This window comes from Mesoplodon mirus (genome assembly GCF_964341445.2).
Source record: "Mesoplodon mirus genome assembly, chromosome: 2".
Taxonomy (NCBI): Eukaryota; Metazoa; Chordata; class Mammalia; order Artiodactyla; family Ziphiidae; genus Mesoplodon; species Mesoplodon mirus.
Genome location: NC_138977.1, coordinates 37,892,521 through 37,908,905, shown reverse-complemented (window position 1 = coordinate 37,908,905; position 16,385 = coordinate 37,892,521). Strand labels below are relative to the sequence as shown.

General features: G+C 45.5%; 1 protein-coding gene across 7 annotated transcripts in view; it reads right to left on the bottom strand.

Annotated features, from left to right (window-relative positions):
* Positions 1 to 16,385, bottom strand: part of WDFY3 (WD repeat and FYVE domain containing 3) — a 279,594-nt gene that overhangs the window by 4,034 nt on the left and 259,175 nt on the right. For all 7 annotated transcript variants that reach the window (XM_082632435.1, XM_082632434.1, XM_082632436.1 and 4 more), the window contains 8 exons: positions 15,157 to 15,311; positions 14,070 to 14,228; positions 11,348 to 11,527; positions 8,376 to 8,558; positions 7,109 to 7,205; positions 4,526 to 4,849; positions 3,799 to 3,910; positions 3,150 to 3,347 (listed from right to left, as the gene is read on the bottom strand). In XM_082632435.1, the coding sequence (XP_082488561.1) occupies positions 3,150 to 3,347; positions 3,799 to 3,910; positions 4,526 to 4,849; positions 7,109 to 7,205; positions 8,376 to 8,558; positions 11,348 to 11,527; positions 14,070 to 14,228; positions 15,157 to 15,311 (1,408 nt within the window). The remainder of the gene's footprint in view (positions 1 to 3,149; positions 3,348 to 3,798; positions 3,911 to 4,525; positions 4,850 to 7,108; positions 7,206 to 8,375; positions 8,559 to 11,347; positions 11,528 to 14,069; positions 14,229 to 15,156; positions 15,312 to 16,385) is intronic.

The following is a 16,385-nucleotide window of genomic DNA, read 5'->3' as shown; positions in this document are numbered from 1 at the left end:
TCTGGTCCAAATTTTCTCATTTTCTGTTTATCGTGACAGAATTCCCTGAAGTGGACTATACTTAGCGATGTGTCCGAGTCCTTCATAGAAAGCATTCCTATTCCTGGCCTAAGGCAGGGTATGACCTTGGGTGTGGTACTTCATCACTTTGACCTTGGCTCTTCACAAGACTGAAACAGAGTTTTATTTCTTCCATTAGACCAGTAAAAGTACCCAGAGAATACATGAAGTGCCAGCAGCCTAGGGGGTTTAAAGAACTGGACTTTGAGGAGACCCTCAGGAATGAAGGCTGGCAAGCTCCCTTAGCAACAGAAGGGCACAAAGATCACAGTAGAGCTACGCCCTCCTGGACAGCATTCCTTCTGTGCCTGCTCTGTCATATTCAATCACTTGTTTGGTTTGTTTTTCAATTAAAGCCTCCCTCCCACATCTGAGGGCAATAGCTAATTTAAAGAATTACCTACATTTAAACAGTACTTTCAAAATTAAACTCTATAAAGAACAGATGTGTGCCAGCATACAAATGGAGGTGCTATCAGAAATTATTAGATCGGGGACTTCCCTGGTGGCACAGTGGTTAAGACTCTGTGCTCCCAAAGCAGGGGGCCCCGGTTCAATCCCTGGTCAGGGAACTAGATCCCATATGCATGCTGCAACTAAGAGCTTGCATGCCACAACTAAGGAGCCGGTGAGCTGCAACCAAGGAGCCCACATGCTGCAACTAAGGAGCCTGCCTGCCTGCCACAATTAAGACCCGGCGCAATCAAAGAACTAAATAAATAAACATTAAAAAAAATATCAGATCACTAGGCTTTACAGAGTGGGTGTCTCAAAGCACAGAACCGCAAGACAGAATCCTCTGCCAGCCTCATAGAAATTCCTATAAGAAACAGCTGGCAGCAACATTCTGCTGCTTCATCTTGAATAAGACTTCCCAGGAGAAAAGGAAGACATTAGTCTGAAAAAAATTAATAATTATAATAACACTTCTTACTGAACACCTATGTTACCAGACTTTGCACCTGGTGCTTTACAAAACTCATACACGATTTCATTTAATTCTCTCAACACCTCTATTGGGCATGTGTAATTATCCGCATTTTACAGATGAAGAAACTGAAGCCCAGAGGGGTTAGTAACGTGCCTGAGATGGCACAATGGACAGCAGCCCAGGGAGCATTTGTCAGTGTAAACCCAAGGCCACCCCCTTTTCCAATAAGCCAATGCCCCCCAATAACTAACTCAGAAGCAGTTATATAATTTGCGTTTTCTGTGAAAGCATCTCTTTAGTAAGGCAATATAAGCATTAGAGGGTACTGCCCATGGGATCTTTTCTGTTGTCTGCCATGGAAAGGATTGTACATGCATATGTGGGACCCCAGGGTATAACAGAGATGGCATCCAGATCAATGGTGATGGGACAGCTGACTCTTCATACTGGGGAAATATAAGTGATCCCCACCCCATGCTGTACTCTCAAATAAATTCCAAATGGATTTGGACCTAAAGACCTCAACATGAAAAACAAAACTTTGAGGAGTTCCCTGGTGGCGCAGTGGTTAAGAATCTGCCTGCCAATGCAGGGGACACGGGTTCGAGCCCTGATCTGGGAAGATCCCACATGCTGTAGGGCAACTAAGCCAGTGCACCACAGCTACTGAGCCTGTGCTCTAGAGCCCGCGAGCCACAACTACTGAGCAGCCCATGTGCCACAACTACTGAAGCCCGCGTGCCTAGAGCCGGTGCTCCGCAACAAAAGAAGCCACCGCAATTAGAAGCCCGTGAACTGCAACGAAGAGTAGCCCCAGCTCGCCACAACTACAGAAAGCCTGTGCATAGCAACGAAGACTCAATGCAGCCAAGAATAGATTAAAAAAATAATAATAAAAATAAATACCAGGTGCTTTGCACATACTAGCAAAAAGAAAAGAAAAGAAAAACAAAACTTTGAAACTTTTAAAAGAAAATAAATAAGGCTATCTTTATGACCACAGGACAGGGAAAGGTTTCTTAAGACCAAAAAACAGCAAAAGTCATAAAAAGCAATACATGCTACTACATCAAAATTAAAAACTTGTGTGACAGAAAAAACATACATAAAGTTAAAACACAAGCCACAGAGTGGCAGAAGATATCTGCAAGACATATGAAAGACAAAGGATTAGAGCCCAGAATACATAAAACAACTCCTCAAGTAGGGGGAAAAACCTCGAAGAGCAAACGCAAAAGGAAACTGGGCCAAGTTACCCAAGAGGAAACTCAAACTGGCAATAAGCACATGAAAAGATGTTCAACCTCAGAAGCACTGCAAGTTAAAACAACAAAGCACTGCTGGCTATCAGATTGGCAAAAGCGGAAAAGTTTGGCAATACCAGGTGTGAATAAGAACAAGGAGAACCTGCATATCCTGCTGGCAGTGGAGTAAACTAGCACTACTGTTCTGGAGAGTATTCTGAATATCTAGTTAAGCTCACGAGGGTGTCTACCATCTTCAAGTCCGTTCGGAGGTATCTCCGCTAGAGAAACTCTAGCTTGTGTATTAAGAGGGCATTTATACGGGTGTGCATTGCAGCATTGTTTGTAGTACGGATAAAATGAAAGAAAATCCCTTAACAGTCCATCAGAAGGGAAGGAGATAAATACTGATATATTCATACAAAAAATATGACAGCAGTTCAGATGAAATTATTAGAATAATAGTTATTTATGTGAACGAATTTCAAAAACAATGTTGAGTAAAAAAAAAAAGTTACGGAGGGGTACAGACAGTATGCTATATTTATGTAAAACTGAAAACACAATAGACAATAATATAGTGTTATCTATGAACACAACGTACGCACTCAAAGTAAAAACACATGGAGAAGAGGGTGTGACGGGTGAGGGTGAAGAGAGGACTTGAAATGAATCGGTGCTGTTTTATATGCAAATGTGAGCAAATGTTAGCACCTTCCCAGCCTGAGTCACGGGTGGCCATGTGTTTGTGATGATTACCTCTGTATTTTCCAATGTGACAAATATTTCACAATGGCAATAAAAAAGAACAAGGAGGAAGTGAAGGCTGGTTTAGACAGACACAGCGCACGGGCATAATGCACATCCTCAGAGCTTAACCCACAGACACTCAGGAAGCTTGTATCTCATCTTACTTCTGGCAGAAGAGCTGACCGCAGTTCCTGCAATGGTGCCGTCTTTCCGTGAGAGAAAACCGCACGGAGCAGCCCGAACAGCTGTCCCCTCCTTCGTCCTTCACCCAGTGGTCAGCGGCGGAGCGGCCCGGCTGGTCACTCACAGACCAGCTGAAAACCCGGCCTCGACTATCGCCCACGAGGATCCTACTGTGGTCCCTGCAGGAGACACGACGCAGAGTCACCGCGTGGAAGGCCCCGGCCCCGGCACCGCCATGCGGCCGGAGAGCTTCCGGTGACGCCGGTTCCCAGGGGGCGTGTGCGCTGGGGAGGGGGTCGTGCGTGCAAAGGGACAAAAATGGGACTGAGCCCTAATGTACACTTCCGTTTCAGCTCCCCTGGAATCGAACCGTGCCGTACCTTTGAAGCACACAGAAGGTGAAGTTTTCGTTTTTGTTTTACTTTTTTTTTTGAAGGCAAAGCTTTTTGGTTTTTGACATTCGGAAGTGAAATCCATACACCGGCAGGTTTCTTCTTCTGATTCGTCTGTTGGAGCCACACATGATGATGCAGATGAAACCTGTGCTCCCAGAGACGGCCTGAGTGTGTGCGCCCAGTATGAGCAAACGGCCCCGTGGGGAAGAGTGGCCGGAAGAGCTTGGACACTTACTTGGAGACGCCCAGGGCAGTGATCTCGGCCGGGTGCGCGTTGTCCTTCCGGTCAAAGGCCGTGTGCATAGTCAGCTTACTCCTGAACACCAGCTGCCGCTCCCACCGGTACCCTGGGGTGGAAAAGTGCGACGTGTGACTGACAAAGTGAGGGGAGCCAGCGTCCGGTAGGTGCACCCTAACCCGCTGCCCTCAAACGTCAGGGTGCTGCAACACACAGCTCCGGCAGCCTCTCTGTTCTCGGCAGCTGTTGCCTCAGTTAGAGGCACAGCAGTCTGGCCTGACACTGACCATGGACCAGGTCAGGCCTTCACAAAGACACACACGGAGAAGGGGAAATCCTCAGTACAAGAAGACACAATTTCTCCGGTTGAGGACCCTGCCCCAACTCTATCATAGGCAAAGTTACCCGTGAATACAATTTTCTCTATGTATCTGTAATCAACAGCTTGCCCATTTTCAAAGGCTTTCATAATCTGTGAATGAATGAAGTTTTGGTTTGAGGTGTTATTCTTTAAAAAATGCCCAACGTATCGCAAACACCATGGTAGGAGAGAATGCCCAAGGGCCTTTAAGTCTGCCTTACACAAGAAGAAGCTTGAGGCCCTCTTTGTGGGGGGTCTTGGTCACAGGGATGGGGCAAGGGAGAGCTACAGACCACTGCCTCCGTCCACCAGCCCTCGCGCCACCCACAAGAGGCAAGAAACAGACACCAGGCTTCAAGTTACCAGGCTTCAATCTGCTGAAATTCCGCGCTTCAGCGGGATTGGGGTGGGGGTGATTAAGGGGAGCCTGCAGGTGAGGTCTGGTCTGGCCCTCTGAGTAGTTCACAAATACGAAGCCGTCTTTCTCATCGAGGCTGAGCTGGTCGGACCAGCGCCTGGAGTCATCGGAGCCACTGTCATTACACCAGGTGGCTGTGGCTCGGCAGGAGGCCGCCCGGGGCCTGTGGCTGGTGCTGCTGGGCTGGCTGGGAGTGTCCCCGGGGTCCTGGCTGATGCTCTGCTCATCTGCTTCCGAGTCGCTGCTGTCCTCTTCCTGGGCTTCCGGCCCTGGGTATTGCGGTGGGAGAATTAGAGAACACACACACATTAGAGTTAGACCCAGCTTTGTCCTGCTGGTATTTTTCCTCTACTAGTTAAGAAATGAGAGACATACTATTTTAAGCTCAATATTACAGTAAGAGAAAATAAATTGCCAGAATTTCCAGTTAGGTACAGATATCAAAACGGTAGAATTTCGGAGTTCACAGAATGCTTTTGGCCAAAATCCTTAGCTTGGCATTCATTCTTTCACAACCTGGCCCAAACCTGCCTTTGTGGATTCTCACTACCTGCCTCCCATTCCTACCCCAGTTCAGCTGGATGGTGCCAACTCTGTTCTCCATGCAGCCTGGCTGCTCCTCCATAGAGCTAATTTTGCACACTCGGGTTGGCCCCACCTAGACTCACCTTCCCAATCTCTGTGTGTTCCGATGTTACCTATCTTCCAAAGCACAGCTTAAATGCTTCTTTCTCTAAAATCTTACCTGGTTCCTGCAACAGAAAGTAACTCTCTCTTCTGGACTCCTTTAACAGCTGTATGGCTCGCACATATTTAAAATTTTCACCCCAAACTATTACTTTCTGTCATTCTTTCTACAACACAGTGGTCAGCTGGAGAGAAGGGGGTCCCAAGCACAGTGCCTTCCATACAGCAGTTAATATAAAGGACAACATAGATGAACCAACTGTGGATGAAAGCTTTAATTTAGAGTTTTGTTCTTCCTCCTCTTTCCATTGTTACTGTGCATTTCTTCATCTCAACTCCCTTGCAATAAAGTCTACTGCAGGGAAAATTTATGGTAAATTAATATATGTAACTGGAAGAAAGGAGAGCAAGAACAAGCGAGCAAGCACCAGCCCACTACAAATATTTTTTAGCAAGACAAATACTTAACTTGGCTTATGATCATGAAAGTCTTCAAACAGCAGTCTCTGAAGCAGCTTTGATTTCCAGAGAACCACTAGCTTATCCTCACTTTCACCCAGGCCACTGTCCTCAAGTCCCAACACTTCGACACCATCCCAAGTCAATCGTTCCTGTGGGCTGCTCTCCCCTCTGCTGCTTCTGCCAAACTTTGTCCACAGTATGAAACATAAGGAAGATGAAGACATATAAATGTCTCTCCTCCCCAAATCCAACCCTTTCTTCTATTTCTCTTATTCATCTTTCGCTGTTATCCACTTAACATGCTTTGTTAAAAGGAAGGGAAGGGACCCACTTCTCACTGGACCACACAATCCAATGTCCGACACACAATAGTTATTAACCCCCAAATACTAACTGAATTGAACTGGATTTTTAGGTCCCCAAATGCCCAGATGACTTTCTCAGTGGAGCTACATTTGACTATGGCAATTTACATGCATTAAAGGAATACAAGCTTTAAAATGTTCTGTCCACCGGTTCTGGCAAAGAAAGTAAAGACTGCTTTCAACTTACAAGGGCAGTGGATTTGTCTCTCTGATAAGCCTTCTTCCTTAACAACTCCCTCACATCGTCAAACTCACGCTGAATTCTCAGTGTATAAAAATTAACCATGGAGAGACGATCTAGGGTTGAAGTTAAAAAACCCTGTTCCTTTCTATGAAGTGTCTTGCACCAACTGTTCTAAATTGATGAGGGGTAACGTCTCTGGAATTCAGTAACCCAAAGCACATCTTAGCCTGATTCTCTGGCATTGTTTCCAAACATTCTGCATAAATATAATCTATCTCTATTTCACTGGAAAATTTTAAAGTGCTTCACAAATAGCAGATAGCAGAATACAGATCACCAAGCTTCTGTCTGATGAATGTTCTTCTTGAGCAGGTCCAGGGCATGGACCCTGGTCTGCCTCTGTGAATAGTTTACAAACACGATACTGCCCTGTCACTCACAGGGAGCTGTTCAAGTGAAGGGTGAGACAGATGTGGGACTGAGGTGTGGCCCTCTGACCCATCCAACACTGCACCCTCTGGATCTGCTTTGTATTCTTCAGAACTGAAAGCCCAAGCCTCTGGTATTCCAGGAAGCTTGTAACTGTATTTATTATGGGATGTGGAGGCCGACCACAAAGACACTACCACAGGGGGTGCTGCCTGGTGAACCAGACAGAACTTTGCATGCCTGCTCAGCTGCCTTACACACTAGGCAGTGATCCTGCTTCTGACAGCAACGCCCAGCCTCAGGCTCTTGCTTATCTTGGTTGATGTAAGTTTACGCATAATGACTTAAAAAAAAAGAAACATGAAAACTATTGAAAAAACTTTTTAGAAAGTATTAAATACCTATTTGTGCTTCTGGACAGTCTTCCTGCATTTCTAGGACTTCAACAGTCTCAGGAGCTGGTGTTTCAGGAACTTGCAAAAATTCCATTCTCCAAAACTGAATTTAAGTAAGTATGGAAATGAAAAACAGTTGAACTGGTTACAGAAACAATTTAGCAGTTACTGGATGAAGACTGGTTCGCAGGGTTAAACAGATAACTTAATTCCTATTATTGTGTATAGTTAATTTCCCTGTATCTTGAAAAATGTGGCAGGGACTGCTTACAAATAAACAGTTCTCCCCAAACCGTGTTCCATGAGATAGGAGTGGGTGTTTCATGGTCGACAGAAAAGGACTAGGGTCAAAGAGATTTCAAAAACATAGTTCAACTAGGTACACGTCTTTGGTTCTTACAACCCCCCGCCGAGAACCTTGCATATCCTAACGTATACTCTAGATCTGCAATAAGGCATACAGGAAGCAGGATCCCCAGACATATTTGGCTACGGAGCTCTTCACGATGCCCCACAGATGCGGTAATGTGGAATGCTGCTCTGCAGACTTTAGGGTGTGCCTGCTGTCTGAGGTGCAGGGTGTGGCGTGGGATTGGCTGATGGCCTCATCGTTGCTCAGCATGTGACTGTGATTACAAGGGCAGCAGCCAGCTGCTCTCTGCTTTTATAGAGTGCAATTAATGAAGAAAGACACAAAGAAAAATCTCCCGAGAGAAAAACCCCAATATTAGAACAGACTACAAAGGTAAATACTCTGTGGATTTCATTTTCGGTAGAGGCCCAAGGCATGAAAACTAAGAGAAGGATAAAGTATCTAGGATTCAGGTGAAATCATACAGGATCCTAGACAGGGAATGAATAGATGACCTGAGGCCCCTGGAAGCATTTTCTAGCTCAGTGATTCTCTGTAGAGGAGACACAGTCCCCATTTTGCCTAAGAAGCCGTTTGACAAGCTAAAAAGCCAATAGTTATGCAAGTGACATTTTTAGCAATCCCGAGGTGAAACGGAAATCGTGTTTAAGTGATCTGCTTGTGTCAAGCCGTCAAGTGGTTAGCGGCACTGATAGATCTACTTAATGGGAAGAAGAGAAGCTGAGTCACTGACGTTCTCTGCGTCTGATAACCCAATGGCCAAGGTTTGTTTGCATCTGAGTGAGAGTTTGCTGAACAATACGACAACCTCCAGGTGTCCTTCAACTGTGGACAGCTTCAGAAGTTTCAGGTGAACCACGGCAGCAAATACCCTAATGTGTTTCCTCACAGCCGACTTACCCGGACCACACCGTCTGAGTGTCCTGTGACTATGACATTCTGTGTGTCCCACTCGTTCATCTCCGACACGCAGCAGCAGATGATCTGCTGGCTCCTGCCTGTGAATGTGTTCACACTCACGACAGGGTTCCCATTGATGCTCCACACATGGATGTACGTGCCAGCGCAGGACACAATGTCCCCCTGAGAAGGTGAAGAGAAACTTCACTCACTCCAGGTTACATCCTAATTTCAGAAGCAAACTGAATCCTTGGCTTCGCTCTTTGGAACACTCTCAGTCCTCTGACTAGTGACTGGGGTATTTCTGAGGTAGCCTGGAATCCAGTGCTTGCTGACTTAAAAAAAATACCCCAAACAGAGGCCTCTTTAAGCATCTGAGGTCGCGTGGAGGCTGCGGCCGAGGTGATCTCGCGTGGAGATGGGGCAGGAGCCCTTCCACGCCCCCAGCCTATGCCCCCACGCAGTGCTGAGCCCGGCTGCATTCCAAGTCAAAGCTATCTGGAATCTGAGGGGTGATGAACTGCTTTTTTTCCTCCCGGTATTTACAAAATTTATTTATACCTTCCACTGAGAGGTAGGAATCCACTTAGTTTTATCAAATGAGCCAAATCACCAGAATCATGGGGTAGAAGAGAAATCTGTCAGTCCATGTGCAGCTCTCTCTCCAATGAGTGCAAAGATGAAATCCTGGTAACACTGTTAACACCCTATTTAAAAATTTGTTATTCACAATAATAGTGGGGGAATGAGGAAAAAAAGAAGAAAACTAGTATATAGGTAGGTCATTTCTTGGCAAACTGAATAAACCCTAAGGCTCTCTGAGCTGATCGTTCAGGCTTTCATGAGTTCTAAAGATGGAAAAAACTAACCTTTTCCTTCAAAGTCTACCAGGTTGGGGGGAATACAACCTGGTGAGAATACAATCCACTACTGTTAAAGGAAATAAGACACTTCCTGAAGCATCGACTCTGTGTCAGTTAGTGTGGTGGACCCTTTAGACATCCCAAAGCTTATTCACCATCTCATGCGGCCTCCCTTACCCCTGAGACAGCCTGACTGGCCTGATGCTAGGTAGTGACTTCAGAAATGATTCAGTGAGTTTCAGTACGGGCAGTAGGCACAAGAGAACCTACAGAAATTGGCAGATGGTCATCAAAAGCAGAGGGAAGTTAGAAACTGAACAGCAGTGCTAACGCAAGAAAGAAGGTAAAGGGGAGGCAGGGGTGGCATGATAAGGCGGCCTGGGGCTTTTCCAAACCACTGTCTGTCTTGCTACTGTTTTCTCCCCCCGCCCCCGCCCCACCCCCCTCCTCCCTCTGCCCTTAGTCTACCAAGGTGGCAAGAAGCAAACCAAAACCCAAACAAAAATAATACTTAGCAAAGCACTGCTGTGTCTACCTCTGTATCAGCCCTGAACCGCCTCTGACAATGCGTGTCAGCGGCTGAGTTTTAATTAATGGCCTCAGTCTCTGCAGGAGACGGGAGAGAGCCACTCCACGCTGTGCTATGCAAGACCTTCTGCAATTACTCCAGGGTGCCTCCATTGGAGCAAACCCTGTGCTTATGAGGGCTGAGAGTAAGAAGAAGAATCAAGGGCAGCTGCAATGTAGCTTACGCCCAAAGTGTGGAATGAAGTAAAGTAGGCTTGACAATGGCTGAAAAAACATAACAAACAGAAACCTTTTCATGAGTTATGAAGAGATTACAAAAGCATCTTAAAGGGGAAAAATCAAACACATCCGTAGTGTCCGCAGCAACTACTGCAATCCAATGGGTGTATGCTGGCTCAAATAACAACTAACGATAAATAAAATTGTCAGCATTTGAGTTAAGAACAACCCCAAAACAGAGTGCTTGAAATAGTGCAATTAAGCATTTGACTCAGAGCAACACAGCGGTGATCAGAGTGGTTCTGTTGCGCTGACATTGCCATAAACCTCTTACATGCACTTGTAGGACCAACCCAAGCTGCTGTTCTAAAGACATTTCAAGCCTTTCAAATATACCAAAAGCAAATTTTACTCTTTTATTCCCACACGCTCCTACTCATTCCCAACTCTGATTACTCTTATTATTATGAGACATTCCAAGTGCCACTAACTAGAACTGAGTAACTTCCCTTTTCCTTTGAGTGACTACAAGGTATCTGACTAAAAGCACAGTACTTAGCATCTTCTGGTAGAAATGAAAGATGTAGCCTCCCTCAAAAGGAAAGCTGCCTGTATGATACGACATGGCTAGAACTACTCTGCGCCATGTAGGATGATCCCGGGCAGGGCTAAGGGGAGGAGTGGGAATGGATGTTTAGAGCTAAGAAGTGATGAGGCTGCGGGGGAGTTGGTTGATTTGCAAAGACTGACCTGCCTATGTGATCATCTGTCCCTTGACACAGAGACCTCAGTCTCCCAAAACCTACCGTTAGCGTCCCGTTTACCAATACGACTTGCAATGACTATCCTCCCCTCCCTGCTCAGTCTGCATGGGGGGCTTCTACGCCAGTGCATTTATTTTCTTCTGATTCATTGTATTTTTGAGAAAAGATAATTTCTTTGATAACTTTGGAATCTGTTTAGAAAACAGTTTTACAAGAATGTTTCTCTTGTTTGGGTACCCAAATGTTACTCTTTTCACTTTATATAATAAATACTTTGAGTATATTTCATAAAACTTCAACAATTTTGACAAATCCCACAAATTCCTTGCCTTTAAGAAAAGCGTATTCTAGAATGTTTTATTTTGAACGAAATCTTGCTCTTTAAAGTATGCTGCAGTGACTGGATTTTAAGACAAAATTGCTCTCTGGCTTACAAACTTTAATATCCATTCGCTTTTGCAAACAACATCTAAAACAAGGGGCTTTTATAAAATGCATGCCGATCAACTTAGAAAACACTTAGAGTCATTTTTTATTTATGTAGGCCAGACCTATTTGTCTTCCTACATATAAACCAAGTGGCCAATTCACTACTTACTGTTAATTCATTGATACAGAGAGCAGAAACGGAAGCCCGATGGCCTCGGAGCTGGGTTAGGAATGACAGTTTGTTCAGATCCCAAATGATGCAGGTTCGGTCACGGGACCCGCTGACGATGATGTGATAGGCTAATGATGCAGTGGCACAGGTGACAGTATCAGTGTGGCCAAGTAAGGCCTAAAAGGAGAACAGACAAAACCAGGCTGACCACAGTGGCAGTGCTCCCCACGGGATTCCAGGAGAGCCGGACTCGCTGGGAGCTGACAGGCGCACGTGCTGGGAGGGGGTGCCTTGCACAGCAGTATCTGGAAGGTCTTCGTTCTCTTCTTGCCACTGTCCCTGCCTCATCCCACCAGGGGGAAGAGAGAAGTCTGGAGGACTCTGGAGGCTCTAATCTCCATTTTTATATTACTTCTCTCCTGGACTCGGGCCAGTACCTTAGAAGGAAAGGAGAATGGCAACTGCAACCCAGCTGGGGTTTCTTCATACCTTTTCCACGTGGAGATGTATCGATTATGGCCCCCAAATTCAGAATTTAAACTCGGAATCTATTCTTTTGTGCCATCAACTCCTCTAAGTCCATTCTAAGGAACTACAACTGGATGGATTTTTAAAAATCCTAGTGCATGGGTGTAGTACGTGGTCCCAGAAAGATACAGGAAAATGCAGTCCTGATGTGTCTGCTGAGCATCTGTTACTGAACTGGAGACACCTGGACATCTCCTGTGACTGAGAGGGACCCCTTCTTCAAACTAGGATAAAAACTTCTCTCTTTTGCTGGAATATGAAGAGAAACAGGATCCAGGGAAATGGCAATGTGGGAAAATAAACATTTTGAAGGAAAAGATTCAGATTACTGTTACGAATTCCTGAGTATTTACTATTTACTTAATGAGCTGGCTTAAAATTTTGGTGATGCAGACACCCTTATTGTATACTTAGCAAACGCCAGAAGGCTGTTTTAAGTAAGAAGTACTTTCTACTGAAGGGTTACAGGCACACTAGCTTCAAAGTCCATTTCCTAAACTGAAAACACTCGAAGCAGGAGCGTCTGGGTCAGCAAACAGCACTGTCAGCCTTTTACCTGTTCACGTCGAGACCGTGTCTCTTATGGGCTCCCCTTTAGACCCAGCAACCAGTGAAGCTTCTAGACTACAGAGACGGTCGTTGGTATAAGTACGAGGGGCTCAGTTCTTTCCACAGATACTTAAAACACCACTGTTTGTTTGAACCTGGCTTTAAAATAGCTTTGGAGTCAGGAAGAACTGCATTTATATCCTGGCTATACCACAAAGTGTGACGTGGACATGTGTCTTAACCACTGTAAGCTGCGTTTTTTTCAGGTGTAAATAGGGCTAATGACGACCTTGGAGAATTTCGGGATTGGAGTTTTTACGTTTTTTTAAACCCCTAGTACAGTGCCCTGAACACGGCAGGTGCTCAATGAATGGCAGACATTGTTACACTACTTTTCAAATTGTGTATCATAAAAAACACCTAGATATAAACTCCATTAAAAAGAAAGCTTGGGGCTTCCCTGGTGGCACAATGGTTGGGAATCCACCTGTCAATGCAGGGGACACGGGTTCCGGCCCTGGTCCGGGAAGATCCCACATGCCGCAGAGCAGCTAAGCCCATGCGCCACAACTACTGAGCCTGCGCTCTAGAGCCCATGTGCCACAACTACTGAGCCCTTGCACCACAACTACTGAGGCCCACACACCTAGGGCCCGTGCTACACAACAAGAGAGGCCACCGCAGTGAAAGGCCCACGCACCGCAACCAAGAGTAGCCCCCGCTCAATGCAACTAGAGAAAGCCTGAGTGCAGTGGCAAAGACCCAATGCAGCCATACATACATACATACATATATACATATATACATACATACATACATAAATAGAAACCTTTATGGTAAATTCACATATCAAATATTAAAAGATGATGGCTTAATTATAAAAGGATTCCTGCTTTGATTAAAAATTTATAATAGTCAGTACATAACAAGTGATCAAAAATACTTGTTAATAATACCATCGGTGTTTCTTCTGAAAACATTCATGAGTTTGTCAGGTTCTTAAGCATTATGATAAATGAAGAAAGAGAAAAACAAAAGAATCAAAGATTGAATGGTCTAGATGAATGAAAATAATCCAGAAAGAAGTTATTATGAATCAATAGCAAATATAACTTGGTTTGCAAAAATTTAACCTACATATAACTTCTGAGAAACATTTATATTACTTAAATATATTAAAAAAATGTATTACCTAAAGACAACTTACTTCAGATTTTAAAAAAGGATAGTTAGCTTGGATCATTTTCAGAAATAGTATCTTCTGATTTCATTTCCTTTTTTAATTTATTTTTTATTTTATTTTATTTTTTTTTGTGGTACGCGGGCCTCTCACCGTTGTGGCCTCTCCCGTTGCGGAGCACAGGCTCCGGACGCACAGGCTCAGCGGCCATGGCTCATGGGCCTAGCCACTCCACGGCATGTGGGATCCTCCTGGACCGGGGCACAAACCCGCGTCCCCTGCATTGGCAGGCATACTCTCAACCACTGCGCCACCAGGGAAGCCCCATTTCCTTTTTTTAAGACCCACTTCTAGCAAAAGAACATACACTGTTTGGTTTTGTCCATTTATGTCTAAATCACCTTGGAATTAAGGACAGCTTTCAGTTTCTCTAGAGTGTGGGCAGCTGGGATGGACTGTTACCTGTTTGAGAGTGAGGGTCTTAGCCTTTTCTTTCGAGGCACCCATCTCCCACACACACACGACCGTGCTTGTTCCACCTGTGATGACCAGCTTGGGGTTGGGGCAGATTGCACAGAGAATCTGGGCCCACTCTGACAAACATTCATAAACTGTCACTACCTGTGAAATAGAACAGATGTGAGACACGCATGCCATCAAGCACTACAAACTCCTGGGACACAATGAGCACACCGAGCGAAGGAGAATCTCTATGCAGGTCCCCCCCAGGCAAATAGCTGCTCATGTGCTGGGCTGGCTTCAGTTTAGCAACACTTTACTGAAAATCTACTCTGAACTCCTCCCTACAGCCTCCTAACTATAGTTGCTGTTAAAAACCATAATAAGAACTTTGCTCATAATGGGGGTCTCCAGTTACTCCAGTCTGGGAAAATGACGTTCAGATTGTATGATGCTCTGTGAGATGCAGGGGGTGATCTGGTGAAAGGATGCGTCTGCTGGAGCCAGGTAGAATGTACAAGGAAGGCATGAGTGCTGCTGTTCATGAGAGCGTGACTAAATAGAACTGTTACTGACTTGCACAGACTGTGCCCCTCGTGCGTTCAGGAGAGGACTGTCAAGGGCAAACAGAGGGCACCAAAGGACCACTACATGCTGCCTCTCCAAGAGATGCTTATGGGACTCAAAACAGTAGCTGCTGCTTCTTGGGGGAAGGGGGGCAGGTATTCTGCCAGCCATTTAAGAGTAGTGAAATGATTAGCGGGCAGGATGGTGACTCAAAAGGAAGCTCTTCTGGTTGGCAGAAATATTAAATACCTGGTTGGCTAGGACCTCCTGGAGGAATTCTTTGAGTGGGGGGAAACTGCTAGCCCCGAGTACACAACCTTCCAAGAGAGGCTTTTCTGCAGGAAACATGACTTGTCCACTAGCTCCTTTATCCTGATCTGATGCCGTGAAGCTCTCCTTTCGTCTGGGCTGTGGAGGAACAGCCGAGAAGCCCTTGGCCTGAGCTCTCCCCATCCCCATTAAGCAGGATATCCAGACCACGGAAGAGCAACATTAAATGAGCGAGCCAAGAAACAATGCAAACCTTGTCTGACTCATAGGTTCCCAGCCTGCAGCTGAGGTCTGCGTAGCCCCATGCAAAAGTTTTGTTCCAGGTTGGTGGGATGAGAACTTTATTCTGTTCTACTGCAAGAATGCCTTTGTCTGTGCAGACGATTTGTCCCACAGGCTCTTTGAGTTCTATAAAAAACAGTCAACACATTAGAACAAGGACAGGGAAAACTAACTTCATTATCCCATAGGGGATGGTAAAGGGATCTCAAATATTCATACAAATTAAGCATCTTGACACCTACATTAAGAAAAAATGACCTTAGAAATAAGTAGGGCTTGGCTTTTGAGTCTTCCGCAGACCTGCTGGGCGGTCATCGACCCTGACTGGTGTCTCCAGCCTGCCTGTTTCTGGACACTTGCTTGGGTTTGGTTCCCAGCCATCAGGCCCCCCTTCTGGATCTCCAGGACTGCCAGAGTGATGTGGGATGCTCCCCAGAATGCTGTACAGACCATCCACCAACCTAGGCCTTCAGGACCTCCCAGCCTGAGGCTTCTTGAAAGAAGGCCGTGACGTTCCCCAAGAAGCCCGGCTCTGCCCGAGGACTCTGCCGACCGACCACACCAGTGCTCCACAACCATCTCTGGGCAGTGGCTGGAGCTGGCACGGGGCAGAGTCTGTGGAATGAGACAAATGGCAGAGAGCTGGTAGCCAATCCAATTAACCAGACTTTGATGCCCCAAGTTTTGGATTTAAGTGACAACTTCAAGACTCTGTAAACCAGTTTTTCATTCTAAGCAAAATGGAGCAGAACCCTGTGGTCCTTGCCCCCCATGTCCTCCGCCTGCCTTTTGTCTGTGGAAAAACTTTAGCCAAAGAATAAGTTTAATCAGAGAAGTGAGAAAATGCAGAAACAGAGGAAAACAGTCAAAGGAAACCAAATAATAAAAGTCTAGTCATTAAGCAAAGTCAAGGACCTTTAGTTCCTCCTCAAGGGCTCTAGATAATGTTCTGAGCCGTGTCCTGTGAGCTATCTTGTAGATACTGAAACCCACACCCGGTGGAAGAAGTTAACTACACGATGACCAGACTGTAGCCATGACATAAGCTGCCAAAATTCTGAGAACTGGCCCCAAGGAAACGGGAACAAACCAACCCTGGAACTGAACTGATTAATTGTACTTAAAACAATCAAGATGATGCTGGTCAGACCACGGCACGAGCAATTTCAAGATGACTGTCAGAGCTGACTGTGCTGTTTC